This window comes from Sminthopsis crassicaudata, chromosome 4 (assembly GCF_048593235.1).
Source record: "Sminthopsis crassicaudata isolate SCR6 chromosome 4, ASM4859323v1, whole genome shotgun sequence".
In the NCBI taxonomy this organism is placed as follows: Eukaryota; Metazoa; Chordata; class Mammalia; order Dasyuromorphia; family Dasyuridae; genus Sminthopsis; species Sminthopsis crassicaudata.
Genome location: NC_133620.1, coordinates 8033020 through 8051144, shown reverse-complemented (window position 1 = coordinate 8051144; position 18125 = coordinate 8033020). Strand labels below are relative to the sequence as shown.

At 40.0% G+C, this 18125-nt stretch overlaps 1 protein-coding gene across 1 annotated transcript in view; it reads left to right on the top strand.

Moving 5' to 3' along the window:
* LOC141541511 (biotin-dependent 3-methylcrotonyl-coenzyme A carboxylase beta1 subunit-like) overlaps positions 1 to 17511 on the top strand; it is a 59960-nt gene extending 42449 nt beyond the window's left edge. Inside the window, exons 8-13 of the mRNA XM_074265671.1 lie at positions 3674 to 3765; positions 9204 to 9360; positions 12892 to 13014; positions 13764 to 13912; positions 14226 to 14307; positions 17208 to 17511. Coding sequence (XP_074121772.1) covers positions 3674 to 3765; positions 9204 to 9360; positions 12892 to 13014; positions 13764 to 13912; positions 14226 to 14307; positions 17208 to 17291 — 687 coding nt within the window. The 3' untranslated portion in view covers positions 17292 to 17511. The remainder of the gene's footprint in view (positions 1 to 3673; positions 3766 to 9203; positions 9361 to 12891; positions 13015 to 13763; positions 13913 to 14225; positions 14308 to 17207) is intronic.
* The last annotated feature ends 614 nt before the right edge of the window (positions 17512 to 18125 follow it).

The window sequence follows — 18125 nt, the reverse complement described above, 5'->3', positions numbered from 1 at the left end:
GGGATGCTTAGAGCTTGGTCAGACATCAAAGATTCCAAAGCCATTTCAGGCCAACACAAGCTATTTCTATTTTCATCATGTCACTGAACTTGGGATGGCTGGAAGAGAAAGTGATGCTGACAATTTTGGGCAACTCTGCCTCACTTAAATTCAATTTACACACAAGTGAAGACATCGCTTGTGTCACTGATACTTTTTTAGAGAAACAACATCTTGGTATGTGGTGTGAGATTCTGTCTATACTTAATTTCTGCCAGTTTCCATCTCCCCTGTCCCTCTGCCCAGTTTTTCTAGCAGTTTTATGAATTAGCGAACCCTTCCTTGCTTTATTAGGGAAAATTTGGGTTTTTGAACATTGAACTATATTCCTCTATGTCAAACACTTCATCTGTTCTACTGATAAGCACATCTATTTTTTAAACTAATTTTTTTGAGGATTATTGATTTATAATCTAATTTGAGATCAGGGTACTGCTAGATCCTCTTCATTATTTTTTTTATTGTTTCTCTTTATGTGTTGTCTTTCCTCCTTAATATATAAGCACCTGGAGTGCAAAAATTATTTTGCTCTATGATTTTTGTATTAGTGAGGTTTAGCAGAGTGCCTGGCACATTTCCTTTCATTCATTCATTCATTCCTGCAAATTGTTAGTCAGGTTCATGATAGAGAGGAATGAGTCTTCTTTACAAAGATAATTTACCTTTCTTATTCCTTCTTCCTGATGCATGTTTTCCCAGGTATTTCCTCACCCTCACCTTTTCAGAAGGAATTTGGAAATATTTTTATTTTGAAATCACCAAGTATCAGGAAGTATGCTAATTTCATTTGGAGGGTTTTCTTGAATTTTCACTACTCCCTTCTTAGGAACCACTGTTAGTGAATAAATTGCACTTATTTTCAAGGTGGTCTTTTTGTAAATACTCATCATGAGGACCATTTGCGACGACCAAATTGCCCATAAAATGTTTCTAGTCAACTTTGGGTGTATGATAAAATCCACTCTGTTAACTCCTTTCTTGGTTTCCCCAAGGAATACCAGTGTTCCATCCTTCCATTGAAGAATGGCTTTCTTCTTTCTTCTAGTTTTGTTTATAACTTCAAAGTTAAAATGGATAGGACTCATCTTCTCCAGCTGTGTCTTGTTGGATTCTTACTTTCAGACTACTAAGATTCAATTTGAGGTCCATCGTAACTTTTTGGGATGACATAGCTTCAGGCTAGACCAATTCAAAACTTCACCATTTAGCATCTTTTGCCTTCATTTCCTAACCCTCTGCCACCATCCCTGCAGGGATAAAAAGGAGCTGGATGCAGGATTGAGTGACATTTTTTATTTCTGTTTTTTTTTCAATAATTTAATAGGAAATTTACATTTACAGAATCGACAGAATTGACAAAATGGCAAATATATTGACTACATATACACATACACACAGAATATTAAGGAGATTTTTTTTAGATGTGTCAATCTTATGGTAGATAGTGACACCCACTGGCAAAGGATGGTGTAGCACCCCAGTCCTTTGAGCCCATTTTAAATACTACTTTGAAGCAAATTCCTTCCTCAACACCAACGTGCTAGTGGCCAAGAGTCATGGAACTCCAGAGTTTCTTAAGAATTAAAGTTGACTTTCATGCAAAGGGCAATGGGGAAGCACATGAAAGATGTAAGTATGTCAAAAATCATTCTATTCAAGGACTTATGCTGGAGAAACATAAACAAAATGCCATCAAAAAATCCATGACCAGAATAAAAGGATGGGCTAGATCTCTGGACCGAGATTTAACATAATCTTATTTCAAATCCAGGCTCAACACTAGGCAATTCATTTAACCTCTGCCTGCTTCTATTTTCTCATCTACAAAATAGGGTTAATTATTATTATCCTCCCTCCCAGGATTTTTGTGAGGATAAAATAAAATGATGTGTTTAAAACTTTGCAAATCTTAAAACTTTAGGTAAATACTAGGGAGAATGATGATGATGATGATGATGTGAGAACAAGGAATAACTGATATATACTGGAAAGATCTTAGACTCTGTTAGAAGAGTTGGGTTCAAATCCCACCCCTGATGGTTATGGTTTGTATGAACTTTGGTAAGCCATAATCTTCCTGAGGCCTCAGTTTCTTCATGGGCACTAGAGAGTCAACAAAAGGATCTTCAACGTCTCTATGAGCTCTAGAGCTAAGGACCTATCCTTAACTAAGATGTGCTGCATTGTAATCCTAGCCAATATCAGAACATCTAGAGCAGTGGTCCTCAAACTTTTAAAACAGGGGACCAGTTCACTGTCCCTCAGACTGTGGGAGGGCCGGACTATAGTAAAAACAAAAGCTTACACTCTGTCTCCACCCCTCAGCCCATTTGGCCATAAATGTCCTCAGCGGCCACATCTGGCTCATGGGCCGTAGTTTGAGAACCCCTGATATAGAGGAAAAGCTCTTATCATATTTGGTGAGTAGCAACTGGCAAATTAATAGAACTTTATTTAAGAGATGGTTGATGATCTGGATTATTGGAAAGAAGACTCATAACAGATAGACTAAGTCCTATCGAGATTTCCAAACATGCTGTTTGCAGATGTCTTGTATTATAGAAGATGTCTCATTATGACATGGAAGAGTCTTTTGTTTCAAAGGCTACACTGGTAATGAATACCATTTGTTAGGTCCTCCTGAGCTGGAAAGGCTTCATTTGATGAGAGATTAGGCCCACTATCTGGGGACCACGCTAGCTCAGAGGGCAATAAGCTGTAATGAAAAGAGGACTGGATTTTGGAACCACAGGAAAGCAAATCGGAACTCTTGTCATTTGCTATGTGTGATCTTAGACAAAGTTCATCTCTTGTCTTAGTTTCTTCATCTAGAAACTTAAAGAATTGACCACTAGAAGCGTTTCTAGTTCTCAACCCATGATCCTAACAGCTCAACCATATATTGGCTGCTCCATAATGAATTCTTTGGTCTTGGTGACCATGAAGGGTTGGGTTGGATAGAGACTCAATCTCTGATTTTATTGAGCTCTTCCAGGTGAGGAAACTTTCTTTACCAATGAAGATAACCACGTTTTCTAGAACTCCCACTCTTAGTGCAGTTGAACAGACATGATAAACTCATTCTCTATAGGAGTGCCGCTAGAGCCAGGTTGAACTGTAACTGGGAAATGTTTAACAGAATAAAAATCCAGGCAAACACAGCTAATATCATGTTGTGGTTTGTGAAGTTAAAATCCCGCTCTTGGAATCAGTTTCTATGTGATCAGATTTGATGTTACTCTTCTAGAAACCTGCCGGATTTTGTTACTTATCCAGGTATGCATATTAAGGATGGGGCAGAGATAGGACTTCAAAGGACTTCAGTTCCTGGTTCCAAGTCTCTATTCACAACATGCCTCTGCCTCAATCTAGGATCCTTTGAATATAAATGACTTAGTCATAAAAAAGGCAATTTTATAGAAAGAATTCTTCACACCAGGAGTCTCTAGCACTGCCAAAATTGCACGTCTTGTTTTACAAACATATTTGTATATGATTTTACAGGGGAAGTCGTTGAAAAATGTATTTTGCTACTAGTCAGCTTTGCTGAAATTTGCTGTTCTGCAAACCAAAGGGTGCTGCCTGGCTGTGTTAGCAATCATTTATAAGCTGTTTATATTCTTGCCTTTTTCAGATTATGAGTCGTTTGATTGATGGGAGTCGATTCCAAGAATTCAAAGCTGAATATGGAACCACTCTGGTAACAGGTTTTGCTCATGTAAAAGGGTAAGTATTTCCTAGCCCTGGGGCCTTTTTTTAGACTTTCAGAGATACTCAGTCCTTTGCTCATGGTCAAAAAGTTAATAAGTGTAACTGGCTGTATTTGAACCCAGGTTTCCCTGACTTCAAGTCCTGTCAGTTCTGAAGGACTTGTACTAGGGGACTTGTAATCTCCCTTTCAACTATAAACTTGTGAATCTGTGATGTTGGCTCAATGATGCCATAGTGCATCTCATCACAAGAGTATATTAATGGGGGCAGCTAGGGGGCGCAGTGGATAGAGCACCAACCCTGAATTTAGGAGGACCAGAGTTCAAATCTGGTCTCAGACACTTAACACTTCCTAGCTGTGTGACCCTGGGCAAGTCACTTAACCCCAGCCTCAAAAAAAAAAAAAAAAAAAAAAAAGTATATTAAGGATGGGAAGCAGGGAGAGAAAGGACAGTTCTGTTTCCAAGAAAAGAAAGTTAAATTGACCCAGAATCACAGGATTTAGAAGTGACCATCCAGTCTACCTATATTTGAAAAATGGCAATCTTTATTTTATCAGAAGACAGGTGATCATTTAGCCTCTATTTTGAAGACTTCTAAGGAGGGAAATTCCCTAAAGATGAGCCATTTTACTTGGGGATGACTTTAATTGTTAGAAAGTTTTTTTTTTCCCTGACATTGTCTCAATGTGCCTCTTTGCAACTTTAATCCATGCCCTTGGTTCTTACCACTGGATACAAACCAGATAACTCAACTCTCTCTTTCTCCAAATATTTAAATACAGATTGCTCTGATCCACTTCTCTAAACCTTCTCATCCCTAGTTTCTTCAGCTAATGTCCCTGTAGCATTGACTGAAGGTTCTTTACCATCCTGGATACCCTTTTCTGGATCCTCCTCTCTAGGCATACAATATAACTATTATGGTCTGACTACAACAGAGTACAAGGGCTACTTCGCTTCTTATTCTTGGAAGCTATGTGGATTTTGACTCAGCTCTTGGTTTATAGCAGCTCTCCCTCTCTCCAGAGCATGAGCAAGTCCTTCGTTCAATCAGAAAAGTTTCACTAAAGTTTATCCAGTGGCTTTCAAGGATTTTTGGTACTTGGTTTGACCAAAGCCTTTGATTGATGGATGATAAGCTCTTACCTAGCTAAGGTAACAAGATACAGCATATCATCTTTAGGAGAGGTGAAGGATGATTTGATTATAACAATGCCAACAAGAAAAATAACAACATATAGAGTTTACTGGGTGACAGATAATATATTAGTTGCTTTAAAATATTATCTGATTCTCATAACAACTCTGTGAAATGCTATTGAGTTATTTCAGTCTACCATGATCCCTTTTGGGGTTTTCTTGATAAAGATACTGGTGTGGTTTGCCATTTCCTTCTCCAGTTTATTTTACTATGAAGAAACGGAGACAAATAAGGTTAAATGAGACTTAGGGTCACAGAACTAGCATCCTGATGACGAATCTTCTTGATTCCAAGCCTCTCTGCCCTATACCTAGCTGCCAGGTCATTCTTCTATGTGTCATGTTCTGTTCTAGGTATGATGGAATACAAGAGCCAATCAAAGCAATCTATACCATCAAGGAGTTCATGTTCTATGTTTCACTTGTGTCTTGTGCTTTGCAAAAATGTCAGCTACATAGGCTTATAAGTCCAACACATTTTATAGATGAGAAAATGGAGGCAGACAAGGTTAAGTGACTTGCCCAGGATCACATGTCTAGTAAAGCTGTATTTGAACTCAGGTCTTCTTGACCCTAGTCCTAGAACTCCATCCATTGCATCACCTGGCTCAGGCAAGTCTAGAAAACCATGAATTATAGACAAAATTGATATCTGCATTGGTAGAAAGATTTTTTTCATGTGATAGAAGGGAAAGAATGCCATCTCTGGAGTTGGTTGACATGCCAAATTTTGCTCCTGATATTTATGACTTGTGGAAATTTAAGTGTTACTTAAACTCTCCTGCAAACAAAGGGCTTAGAGTAATTGATCTTTGGGGTCCCTTCCAGATCTATGGCCTGCACAACCAATGAAACCACAGGTCTGATCCAAGAAACCCCCAAAGCATGAGCCAATTCCTGAAGGCTTATTCCAGGCTAATCGGTTCTAAGTTGTAAATCTTCAAGTTCATAGAGTGTTTTGATCTTGAAAGCAGAATTAAGTGTGAAAGCAGGAAGAATGCATCTTTGAACAGGTTCGGACACCCATTCTTCTTCCCTTGACCTTGGCACACAGTCTTTCCCTTGTATCTTTTCTCTCCCCTTCCCCAACTCCCTTTACTAATCTAATACAAAGGCATATAATCTGTAATCAGTTTAATTCTAGGGATATCTCAGTGAGTTGTATGTTTTATGTCTGATATTGAATTCAGTTGTATATTTTACTCAGCCTTTATAAGCTGAAAAATAACTTGTTTTCCTCAAAGTAATTTCAAACAAATTATTTTGGAGCTTTCAGAATGATCCTCTTTCCTCGTTTAAAAAAGATATGATTAGAGTACCAGGAAAGCTGTTTTAAGAAAACAGACCAAAAAAAAAAAAAGAAAAAAAGAAAAAAAAAAGAAAAAGAAAAAGAAAAAGAAAACAGGCACTGGGATAAGCCTGGTCCCTTCTGGTTTTCTGCTGGGGCAGCTGACAACCACCCCCCCTCCCCTGTGATAGAGGAGAATGGAGGGGGGAGTTTGGGGGCCTGTTCCCGTAAAACCTTTCTGTTGGCTGCTCCCTCATCATTCCGAGAGCCCTGGGGATCCTTTCCAGGCTCCAGCTGGGAGCGTTCCATCAAGCAGGTCTGTGTCAGGGAGACAATATGAGTTGAGTGGGTGGGAGAAGCAAAGTTGGCAGTTTAGGAATTTTTCATCCACCGGCAATGGTTTCCAAAGCAACCAGCTCATTTCAGGGACAGGGATGGCTGTGGCCCTGCTTGGGCATGGGTGTCTCTGTCTCCCTCCTCTCCCTCCATTCCTTGGGTTCTCTGAAGACAGAAGAAAGGAAAGGGCCACACGCTGAGTGCACAGCTGCTCAATGGGCAGGGGCCAGGCTAGGTGAGCTCTCACACTGACTAGGGACCAATCACTGATTCTCCTTTTCTGCCTCAGCTTTCTTGCTCCCCCTTACCAAAACAGAACAAACAAACAACTGTCCCCCTAAAAAACTAACCGACCAAAAAGCTCAGAGATAAAAGGGGTGGTGGGCGGCAGGTGCCAGGCTCCTTGAGAGAAGAGACTGGTTTTATTTTGTTTTGTTTTGCTCATATTTGTAATGTGCTTAGTGAAGTGCCAGGTACATGGTCAACCCTTCATAGATAGTTTCTCCCTTCCTCCTTCTTTCTCCCCTCCTTTTCTCATTCTCTCTCTCACACTCCCTCCCTCCTTCCTTCCATTTTTCCTCCTCTCCCTTCCCTCCCTTTCTTCTCCTCCCTTCCCTCCCTCCCTCCCCTTCCTTCCCTCCCTCTCTTCCTTCCTCCTTCCCTCCCTTCCTCCCTCCCTCCCTCCTTCCTTCCCTCCCTCTCTTCCTTCCTTCTTTCCTTTCCTCCTTCTCTTCCTTCCTTCCTTTCCTCCCTCTCTTCCTTCCTTCCTTCCTTCCTTCCTTCCTTCCTTCCTTCCTTCCTTCCTTCCTTCCTTCCTTCCTTCCTTCCTTCCTTCCTTCCTTCCTTCCTTCCTTCCTTCCTTCCCTCCCTCTCTTCTTTCCTTCCTTCTTTCCTTTCCTCCCTCTATTCTTTCCTTCCTTCCTTCCTTCCTTCTTTCTTTCCTTTCCTCCATCTCTTCTTTCCTTCCTTCCTTCCTTCCTTCCTTCCTTCCTTCCTTCCTTCCTTCCTTCCTTCCTTCCTTCCTTCCTTCCTTCCTTCCTTCCTTCCTTCCTTCCTTCCTTCCTTCTTTCCTTTCCTCCCTCTCTTCTTTCCTTCCTGCCTTCCTTTCCTCCCTCTCTTCTTTCCTTCCTTCCTTCTTTCCTTTCCTCCCTCTCTTCCTTCCTTCCTTCCTTCCTTCCTTCCTTCCTTCCTTCCTTCCTTCCTTCCTTCCTTCCTTCCTTCCTTCCTTCCTTCCTTCCTTCCTTCCTTCCTTCCTTCCTTCCTTCCTTCCTTCCTTCTTCCCTTCCTCCCTTCCTATTGTAACAGTGTAGTAAAGGAATGATTGCTCACACATTTATATGGTGTTTCACCTGAAGCTCAGTGGAATGATATGAGTGGCTCAGTACCTCCTATCAGGTAAATGTGAAAGTTGAGATTTTCTCCTTCAAAAGCAATGGCCCATGATACCATGCTGTACTCCAGATAGTGGGACTGTGCTACTGACAAGAGAAGGGAAGACTTGGAAAGGATGTTGCCTTCATGGTCCAAGACTAGGAAGGAGCTAGAGTTCCTCTGTTGTTCTTCCTCATCAGATTTTTGAAGGGTTGTTTTTATAATCAAGCTTTGATTTGACATGGCCCTAAATGGCAGATCTAGGTGCAATGGATGCTTCAAAAAGAGTTGAATCTAGTTAGCTTGACAACTTTCTACTTGGGAGAGCTGTCCAAAATGATAACACATGTCATCAAAAATTTGAAGGTTATCTGTTGTGGGCTCAGGGAACCCCTGGGGAGCACCTGAAATGGGTATGTGACCTATGTTTCCTACAAAACTCTTCTACCTTTCACTTGTAGAGGAAGCAGTGACAGCCTCTGCCCGGGGGTCTGGTGACTGACATAGACACAGAAATATCATTCAGACTGACAGTCTGGCAAGACTGGGATTGATTATCTTAGATTAAATGTATTTTCAGGCCCATGTCAGGTTATACTGTCTCTGACACGACTGTGGACAAGTCATTTATTCTTCTCAGGACTACTTCAACTCTATAACATTAGGAGAGTAACTTTGGTTTCCTAAGAGGTGATTTTCTAACTCTAGAACCTTGCTCGAACATCTTGTAGTGTGATACCCCTTTGGGACCTCAGTAGAATGGAAGCTTCCTGAGGGCAAAGATGGCCCCTCTCTGATTTTCTAAGCCTATTGCCTCACCTTCTGCCTGCCATAATAGTAGTTATTTCATAAATGTTTGCTGGTTGATTGGTCATAAGCATCGCTCACATTTCTTTAGGAATTAGCAGTTTGCAAAGTACTTTACAAATATAGTTACCTTGGATTTTCACAACAGTCCTGGAGGTAGGTGCTATGTTTTTCTCATTGTAAAGATGAAGAAACTGAGGCTGAAAGAGCTTAAATGACCAGGATCACACAGCTATCAAATCTCTCAGGTGTTTTTGACTACAAGTTCAGGGGGCTATTTGTTTTAGTGCACTGCCTCTCGTAGGAGCAGAGCCTGGACATCCAAGTGATTTTATCCCATCTGTTGAATCCACAAATGTTAATACATTCACAGTGTTTTTTCCCTCACACATCACTGGTCCCCAAGGAAAGCACAAAAACAGTCTTGTTTTTCTGACTTTGTTTGCTAGGCATCTTGTTGGCCTGGTGGCGAACAATGGGGAGCTCACCTACCAGGCCTCCCTCAAGGGCAGCAACTTCGTAAATCTGTGCAGTCACCGGAACATCCCCATCTTGTTTCTCCTGAATACTGTCCCACGAACATCTCCATGCACAAGCCTTGCACAGGTACGAGATCTTTCAATGGGGGAGGAGAAGGGCAACCATCACTGAGAATATGTCCTCTGAGCAGGTTTCATGAGGGGCGGCCATAACTGAGAGTGTGGCTTTGGGAAGGGCTTCATGGTGGCAAGACCCCTTAGCCCATTAACTCACTGAAATCTAACAACCATCATGAGATTCAACATCAATAGTCCTAGAACCCCTTTCATAGATGAGGAATCCTGGAAAAGTGAAGTTAATTGTCCAAGGTTACCCAACTTCTACACTGAAAAGTGGAACATTGGTCTAGACCTCTTGTCTCCTAGTCCAGGGTTCTTTCTACCTCTACTTCTCTATGGAAGGGTCAGAAAAGCATGTTCAGAGTTCTTGTTGTCCAGTTCCCTGAGAGGAGAAAACAGACCCAGGATGATAATAATAATAATAATAATAATCATAATCATAATAATTATTATTATTTGTGACATCTAATACCTGCATGAGCTTGGACAATAATAACATTTATATAGGGCTTTAACATCTGCAAAGACCTTTACAAATATTATTTAAATTGATCTTCTCAGCAATCTGAAGCTCCCATTTTACAGATGAGGAAATTGAAACAGAGATAAGTTAAATGACTTGCTTAAAATAACATCATGTACAAGTGGCCAAGCTTGAGTTTGACCTCAGATTCTGTGACTCTGGAGAATAGCATTTTTTTTTTGTACTGTCCCATCATAACTCTTCATAGTTCTCTATGAACAGATTTTTTTTCTTTTTACAATACAGTTCAATACTTTGTCCATCTAGTTTTTTTTTTTTCATTTCAAGCACTGTATAAAGTTTTAATTTAATAGCCATTTTAACTTAATAGCCCCCACTAAGAGCAGACAGAAAGTTCCCAGAAAGATGTGTCAGCACGTATAAGCCCCTTGATTATCTAAGTAGAGTTCATCTCACACTATTTTAACCTCCTCTTCCTCACGTTTAATCTCTCCTATATCTACTTTAAATCTGCCCTCTACCTCCTCCTCCTCCACCCCTCCACCAGGTCCATTTTCTTTCCTATGGAACTAAGAAAATGTAGAATCACAGAGCTCAGAGCTAGAAGCACTTGGAGTTTATGAAGGGCAACCTCTTCTTTTTGTGCTTCAGTTGTTTTTCAGTCATGTTTTACTCTTCCTCACTTGCCCAGAGTCTCATAGTTGATGAATAGCAGAGCTGGGATTTAGGGATAAGCCCTTTGATTACAAATCAAGTGGTTTTGCCATTCCATTTATTCAAAAGATCACTGGAATTCACCAGCAGAAGACCTGTTTTTTTTTGTTTGTTTGTTTGTTTGTTTTTTTTTGTTTTTTTTGGTCCTGAATTTCCCATTCACTATTTTAAAAAAATAACCCATTTATTTCCTGCCCCTTCCCCATCCCCCTCTTCTCCATGCCCAAAAAGGAAAAAGAAAACAAAAATAAAACCATTACAACAGAGGATCCTTCTTTGTTCCTTTCTGACCATCTTTGCAACATGTTAAGTCCATCTTCTCTCTATCAGCAGGGGGGCAGCTTCTTCATCCCTGTTGCTCTGGAATTATGGTGGATCACTGTCTTGATCAGAATCTTTAAGTTTTTGAAAGTTGTTTATTTTCACAGTGCTGCTTTTGTAAAACAGAGGTTTCTGCTTCCTTCCCTCTGTATCAGTTCATTCAAGTCATCTCGGGTTTCTCTGAAACCATCCCCTTCATCATTTCTTAATTTTCTCAGGCCTTCCTCACTGGAGGAATGCTTCCTTGGTGTTTAGGTTTTTGCCACCATGATAGAAGCTGCTATAAATAACTTCATGGTATGAATCCTTTCCTTGTTGTTTGACCTTTTAGAATAATAGATCAAGTAATATGATAATTGGGTCTTCAAGGAGTCTGAGCAGGTTAGTAACCACATGTATCTAGGCAGTAGAATCACTGGACTTTGTCTTAAACATCTCTTGGATTATTTTTCATTTCTAAAATACATCCATTCAATCCAAAAAGTCATTACTATGTACCTACTTTGTGCTAGATTTTGGGAACAGAGAGACACAAATGAAAGCCAGCAGCATTCTAAAAGGATGTATAGTTGATGGAGATTCTATTTCCCCTCTTCTTCACTAGCTCAGACTGTGCTATCTCATACAGAATGCAGTAGGAGAGAGAGAGGAACAACGGTAGTCAGGCCATTTAGACAAAAAAGATCTATTTCAGAAAGCTAATTAAAAATAATAGTAATAACAATAAATATAGTAATTTTATAGGACTTTAAGGTTTCTAAAGCACTATCTCATGCAGTTCTCACAATCTCCATGGGAAGATGGTGCTAGTTTTATGTCCATTTAACAAATGAGAAATTGAGATTGAGAGAGGTTGAAGGGTCTTGCTCAGGGCATATAACTAGACAGTGTGTCTGAGGCAGGACTCAAACTCAGGTCTTACTGATTCCAAGCCGAGTGTTCTTACTCACCATTCCACCTACTGCCCATTCTAGGGTGTTACTGTTGGCCTAGTTTGGTGGAAAGAGGGTTGGGGTTTGTAGCATGACCCTTTGGGCAAAGTCTTTGACCTCTTCCTGGACCTCAGTTTTCTCTTCTTTTAAATGGGAGATAAGACCAGAAGATCTCTAAATCCTTTTGCTTCTCTAAATTCATGATCAATGCATCTTGAGCTTTATCTCCTCACCTTTCTCCCTTTGTTCCTTCTCCACTCTTCTCTTTATGGCCTTGTTGGCTTCCTTCTCTGGGTTCATGTGCCATAGTTGTGCTGGTCCCATTTTACAGATGAGAAAGTTAAGATTCAGAGAGTTAAAGGCACTTGCCTGTAGTCAAGCAACTAGTAATGATCACAACCAAGATTTGAAGTCCAGGGATCTCTCCACTATACTAAACCTCCTGAAACAATTTTTAAAAGTAAGATCAATTTTCATAGAATCATTGACTGTTTCCCAGAATGTCTCCAGATCTGATAAGTGAGTTTCAGAGAAGACTGGCATACAGTTGGCTTGTGGATGTCTCACAGCTGGCTCTTGGAAGAGCTGTAAAAAAAATCAAAGCCTGTTACCTTGAATGTAGTAAACAATAAATATTAGTTAAGTTGTTGTTTTCCACTGAAGTGTGCCTCAACTTTCTCGTATGCCTCAACTAAGGAAGAAGAAAATCATAAAACAGAATCTTATATACCAAGAGATAGAAGGGATCTATGGGTTTTTAATCCAGCCCATCACTTTACAGAGGAGGAAACTGAGGCCTACATATATAATCTGGGGGGAGCTAGATGGAGCAGTGAACCAAACACAGATCTTGGATTCAAGAAGCCCTGAATTCAAATCCAGCTGTAGATACTTAACACTTACTAGCTGCATGACTTTGGGCAAGTCACTTAACTCTAATTTCAGAAAGAAAGGTCTGTGATCAAGTCAGGTCCACCTTGAATCAAAATTCAGTGTTTTCTCCATTTTGCTAATCACATTCTTGCTTTTTAAGGGAAAAATGATTTCTTAGGACAGATCTCATGCCATATTTTCTTCCCACTTTCAGGCAGAGGATCTAGGCAGAAGAGTCAAGGCCCAAGCCTGTATGATGGCCACCATCGCTTGTGCAGAAGTCCCCAAGATAACTCTGGTCATTGGTGGCTGTTTTGGAAACGACAGCTATGCTATGGTACAAAAATCACGCCTCATCTTCGTGGACTTCCTGAGCAGCCTCCCTTCGGAGGTTATTTCCCCAATCCCTACTCTGTTTGTAGAGGTCATTTATATGTTGCTAGTCTCAGAGTTCTGGGGATGATACTGTTGTTATTTTATGTGTCAGGTTGTATCACATCTTATCTTGTTACATTGTGTTATCACGGGTCTCCACCAGTGCACTTCCCATTAACAAGGAGCCAGTAGGTTTTAGCAAAAGTATTAGTAAGACGGTGTAATAAGAACAATTATTGGTTCTAATGCATTCTCCCCCACCCAGCTCCATCAAAATGTGGGGCAGCCTCTCCCACAAATATCCACAGAGTCTGTGGGGAAATTGGGCACCAAGATGGTGGAAGCTGAGGTTCTGAGAAGTGAAGTGACTAATCACAAAGCTAATAAGAATTAGAGGCAGGAATCAGACACATCTTTTTGACTCCAAATCCACAACTCTGCATTATAGCACATTGCATCTCCTATCATGTAAATTAACCCTGAGTTTAAGTAGGTCTTCTTCAGGTAAATAAGTGACTTATGGCAGAGAAATGGACCCACCTCACGCACTTACATTTGGCAACATCTCTGTGCTTTGGCTTCCCCATCTATCATATGAGAGAGCTGGACTTGTTGGCCTTTTTGGTCCCTTCCACTCCTAGGTCTATGGTCCTGTCATGTACCCTAACAGAAGTTTATTCTTGTTTTTTTTAATGGATTGCCTGTTTTTAGTGTGGAAGATCGTTCGATCCTAATTTCTTGTTCCTGTGGCCCAATGCAAGAGTTGCTCTTGTTGATTGCAGATCTCCATTCGCCGATTTCCTGGAAGGAGATGAAAACCTCTCCATGGACAAATCTACATTAAAGAATCTGGAGAAAAAGTAAGCTTTCAGGTACCTACTGCTGACTTTTCACTGAAATAGCCAGACTTAGGAAAGATAGAGATAGGGTTCTTTTCTCCATAATCACCACTCCAAATTTTAGCGATTCCATTGTAATTTTCAATTTCTGCTGCAATCATATTTTATTCCTTGTGTATCAGGAGAATATAATCTCACAGAGGGCAGGGTCTCCTTTATTTTTTTTTAATCCCCAGCCACTAGCACTGTACCTAGTACACAGTTGATATTTATTAAATATTGGTTGGATTGAATGAACGTTTGTAATCATCCACCTTCATGCTCTCTTTATCAGACTGGAGAATGAAAGCACAGCATTTTATTCCTCGGCAAGACTATGGGATGATGGAGTCATACTGCCCCAGAATTCCAGAGAGGTGAGCTACCTTTGATGCTCTTTGGGTTTCAGAGGGCAATTTTAAAGATGTGGGATGCTGGCAGATTGACTTACATAAGAATGACCCAATGGATCCTTGTTGATTACTTATTTGAGATTATGAGAAGATGGCATGTTTCAAGTTTCTTTTTTTTTTTCTTCACCTTGACTTAATAGAGTCAGTCGGGATGTCAAAAGCAAATAAATTGGTTTAATTATGCCAAACAATTAGTGGTTTAAATTAAGGAAAAACAATTACCACTGGGTTACCTTGACTGGTCCTATTGGTGACTCCAAGCTAATCCCTAAAGCAGCCATTTGAACGACCATGGACTAAGTGATGTAGTCCATGGTCGTTCAAATGGCTGCTTTAGGGATTAGCTTTAAATATTAAGAATTTCTTGGATGTATGAATTATGTCATTTTGCCATGCTCTGCTAAAAAGTTTTCCTTCTGAAGAATATTATAAAAAGAACAGTTACTATGGTGATATTCTGTTCTTGGTTGAAGATAAGTCATTTATTAAGGGGAATAGGTCTGCCACTTCCCTCAAATTCCACACCCTTGTGATCCTAAAATCACAAAATCAGGGGTATGATTTTAGGGATCTCAGTGAGCATCTTGTGTAATCTATGACAATCCAATAAGTGGCTATACAAGCTTTCTTTGAAGACTTCCAATGATAGGAAGCCCACATTCCAAGGTACCTCATTCCACTTTGGGATAATGCTCTTTTGAATATCTTTATGGATTCTCAGAAACCTCTTCATCCTGAAAGATCACTTTAGCCCTAGAACTTACCCCTTGTCAGTGCCCTATGACCCTGCAGTCCCCCTTTCACTTCAGCTAGAGAATGGAGAGTTTCTGCCATTGAAAGAAGGCATCCAGCTGAGCCATCTCTTCATTTTCCACTTATGAACCTGAGTTGAAAACCTTCCCTTCTCCTTGTTCCACCTCCTTCAGCTTCCTCTTTGAGTATAGTCTTCTCCCATTAGATTGTAAACTTCTTGAGGTCAGAGAACAACTTTCTTTGTATACCCAGTATTTAAGATAGTGTCTAGCACACAGTAGGCACATAATAAATGTTAATTGACATTAATTTCCTTTCCTTCCTAGAGAAAAATCAAAGTCTAAGTAGAGGTGATTGTATGCTAAGACAAAGGAAAATATGTAATGCACCAGGGCATACTATTTGTGAGTTTCCCAATCTCTTTTCAACCATAAAATCCCAATTTCTTTGAAAATGTCTATCATTATTTCATTCTAAGAAGGCAAACAATTGAATAAAATAGGATGCTTTTTGTCTTTATACTAAAGCTAATAGCTACTGTTTCTACTATTCCTTCTTCCTCTTCTTCCTCTTCCTCTTTCTTTTTCATCATTGTTATTATCAATCATTACTAGAGCTCAGTGTTATAATAAAGGATAGGAATGAAGATTCAGCCTGTAATTTCTTTCTAACTTTTTTTTTGACAGTACATATGCATGGGTAATTTTTTTTTACAACATTATCCATTGTACTCCCTTCTGTTTTGAATTTTTCCCCTCCTTCCCTCCACCCCCTCCCCTAGATGGCAGGCATTCCCATACATATTATAAATACCTTGTAGTATATCTTAGGTAAAATATATATGTGCAGAACCGAATTTTGTTGTTGTTGCAAAAGAAGAATTGGATTTGGAAGGTAAAAATAATCTGGGAAGAAAAACAAAAAAAAATGCTCACAGTTTACATTCATTTCCCAGTGTTCCTTTTCTGGGTGTAGCTGATTCTGTCCATCATGGATCAATTGGAATTGGATTAGCTCTTCTCTATGTTGAAGATATCCACTTCCATCAGCATACATCCTCGTACAGTATCATTGTTGAAGTGTACAGTGATCTTCTGGTTCTGCTCATTTCACTCAGCATCAGTTGATTTAAGTCTCTCCAAGCCTCTCTGTATTCCTCCTGTTGGTCATTTCTTACAGAACAATAATATTCCATAACATTCATATACCACAATTTATTCAGCCATTCTCCAATGGATGGACATCCATTCATTTTCCAGTTTCTAGCCACTACGAAAAGGGCTGCCACAAACATTTTGGCACATACAGGTCCCTTTCCCTTCTTTAGGATTTCCTTGGGATATAAGCCCAGTAGCAGCACTGCTGGGTCAAAGGGTATGCACATTTTGATAACTTTTTGGGCATAACTCCAGATTGCTCTCCAGAATGGATTCTTTCACAACTCCACCAACAATGTATTAGTGTCCCAGTTTTCCCACAGCCCCTCCAACATTCATCATTATTTGTTCCTGTCATCTTACCCAATCTGACAGGTGTATAATGATATCTCAGAGTTGTCTTAATGTGCATTTCTCTGATCAATAGTGATTTGGAACACTCTTTTATGTGAGTGGAAATAGTTTTAATTTCATCATCTGAAAATTGTCTGTTCATATCCTTTGACCATTTATCAATTGGAGAATGGCTTGATTTCTTATAAATTAAAGTCAATTCTCTGTATATTTTGGAGATGAGAGCCTGTAATTTCAATGGTATATACAACTCCCTGGTGTGGAATCTTTATTTACCAGTTCAGGTTGGTACTTTCTCTGTACTTTGTCTTAGAATGTGAACTCAAATTCCAACAGATGAACTGACTTGCTCAGGGTCATACAGCTAAAATATGTTAGAGGTAGAACCTGAACCCAGTTCTTCCTGGCTCTGAGACCAATTTTCTATTCACCTCACTGTTTTGTATTTAATAAACTGTAGAATAAACGCTTTCCCAACTCTCCAATGTTCCATACTATGTCCCATAGAAGAACAGATCACGGCAATCCCAAGAAAATCATTTCATTTGTGTGGATTCATTCATTTCCAATTTTGATCTCTTGCCTTTCCTCCATGTCTAGGTGATTGCAAAGTGCTTAGAGATCATCATACAGAAGGACCACCAGACTCTCACTTTTCAGCAGCAGCCCATTCTCCGAATGTAATAAAGAATGATTGTTACATGTATGAAATACTGTGCTTCAAGGGACTTTTGCCTTGTACAACCATGGGATTGGATTAGTGTTGATTTATGGAAGAAAAGTGGGAAGCAGAAATTTACTATGAATGTTAAATCATTAACCTTCGACTACTTCAGTTTCCCTATTTCTGTATAGTTTCCTAGCAAAGGAAGAGTATCCTAGTAAAGAAAGGGTTGAGCTTAGAGACCTGAGTCTTTGGACTTGATTCCTGACTCTGAGACTTACTAGCTGGGTGACCCCAGCTTTGTAAGCATCTATTTTATCAGACTGATGGGGAGAATGACTGATGTGGTCCCAATCTTTAGAGCATGGAGAATATGGCTTGGGAGTCTGCTTCTGGAAAGTGTGATGGAGGGACCTTCTCTCTTACTGATTCAGTCCATGTGAAGGTAATCTCTGTTTGGTTGGTCGGTCGTGGAAATGCTCTCCATTGGTTGCTGAATCAGAAGTGTGCAAATGTGCGAAGGCTGGAACAGAAAATGGATGAATTCTCCCTACCCTGTGATCACTGAAGCAAGAACTCCCAGAGTTCTTGCAAGTCCCTCACAGGGTAGTTGGAAGTGAGGTGAGAGCCACAGTACAAGCAGTATAGCTGGATGTCTGTCATGGTTCCCTTCTCTCCCCACTGAATACATTATCTTTCCTGTTTCTGCTCCCATGTGCTTTCCCCCCCCTGATTTTGGGTGAATGAATATCAGAGAGAGAAGAGAGCAGTTGATGACTTTGTGAACTACAAATGGTTGGGAGAGTCCCTAGAAGACCAACTACTTCAATTCTACCAGATTCTACCCATGATAG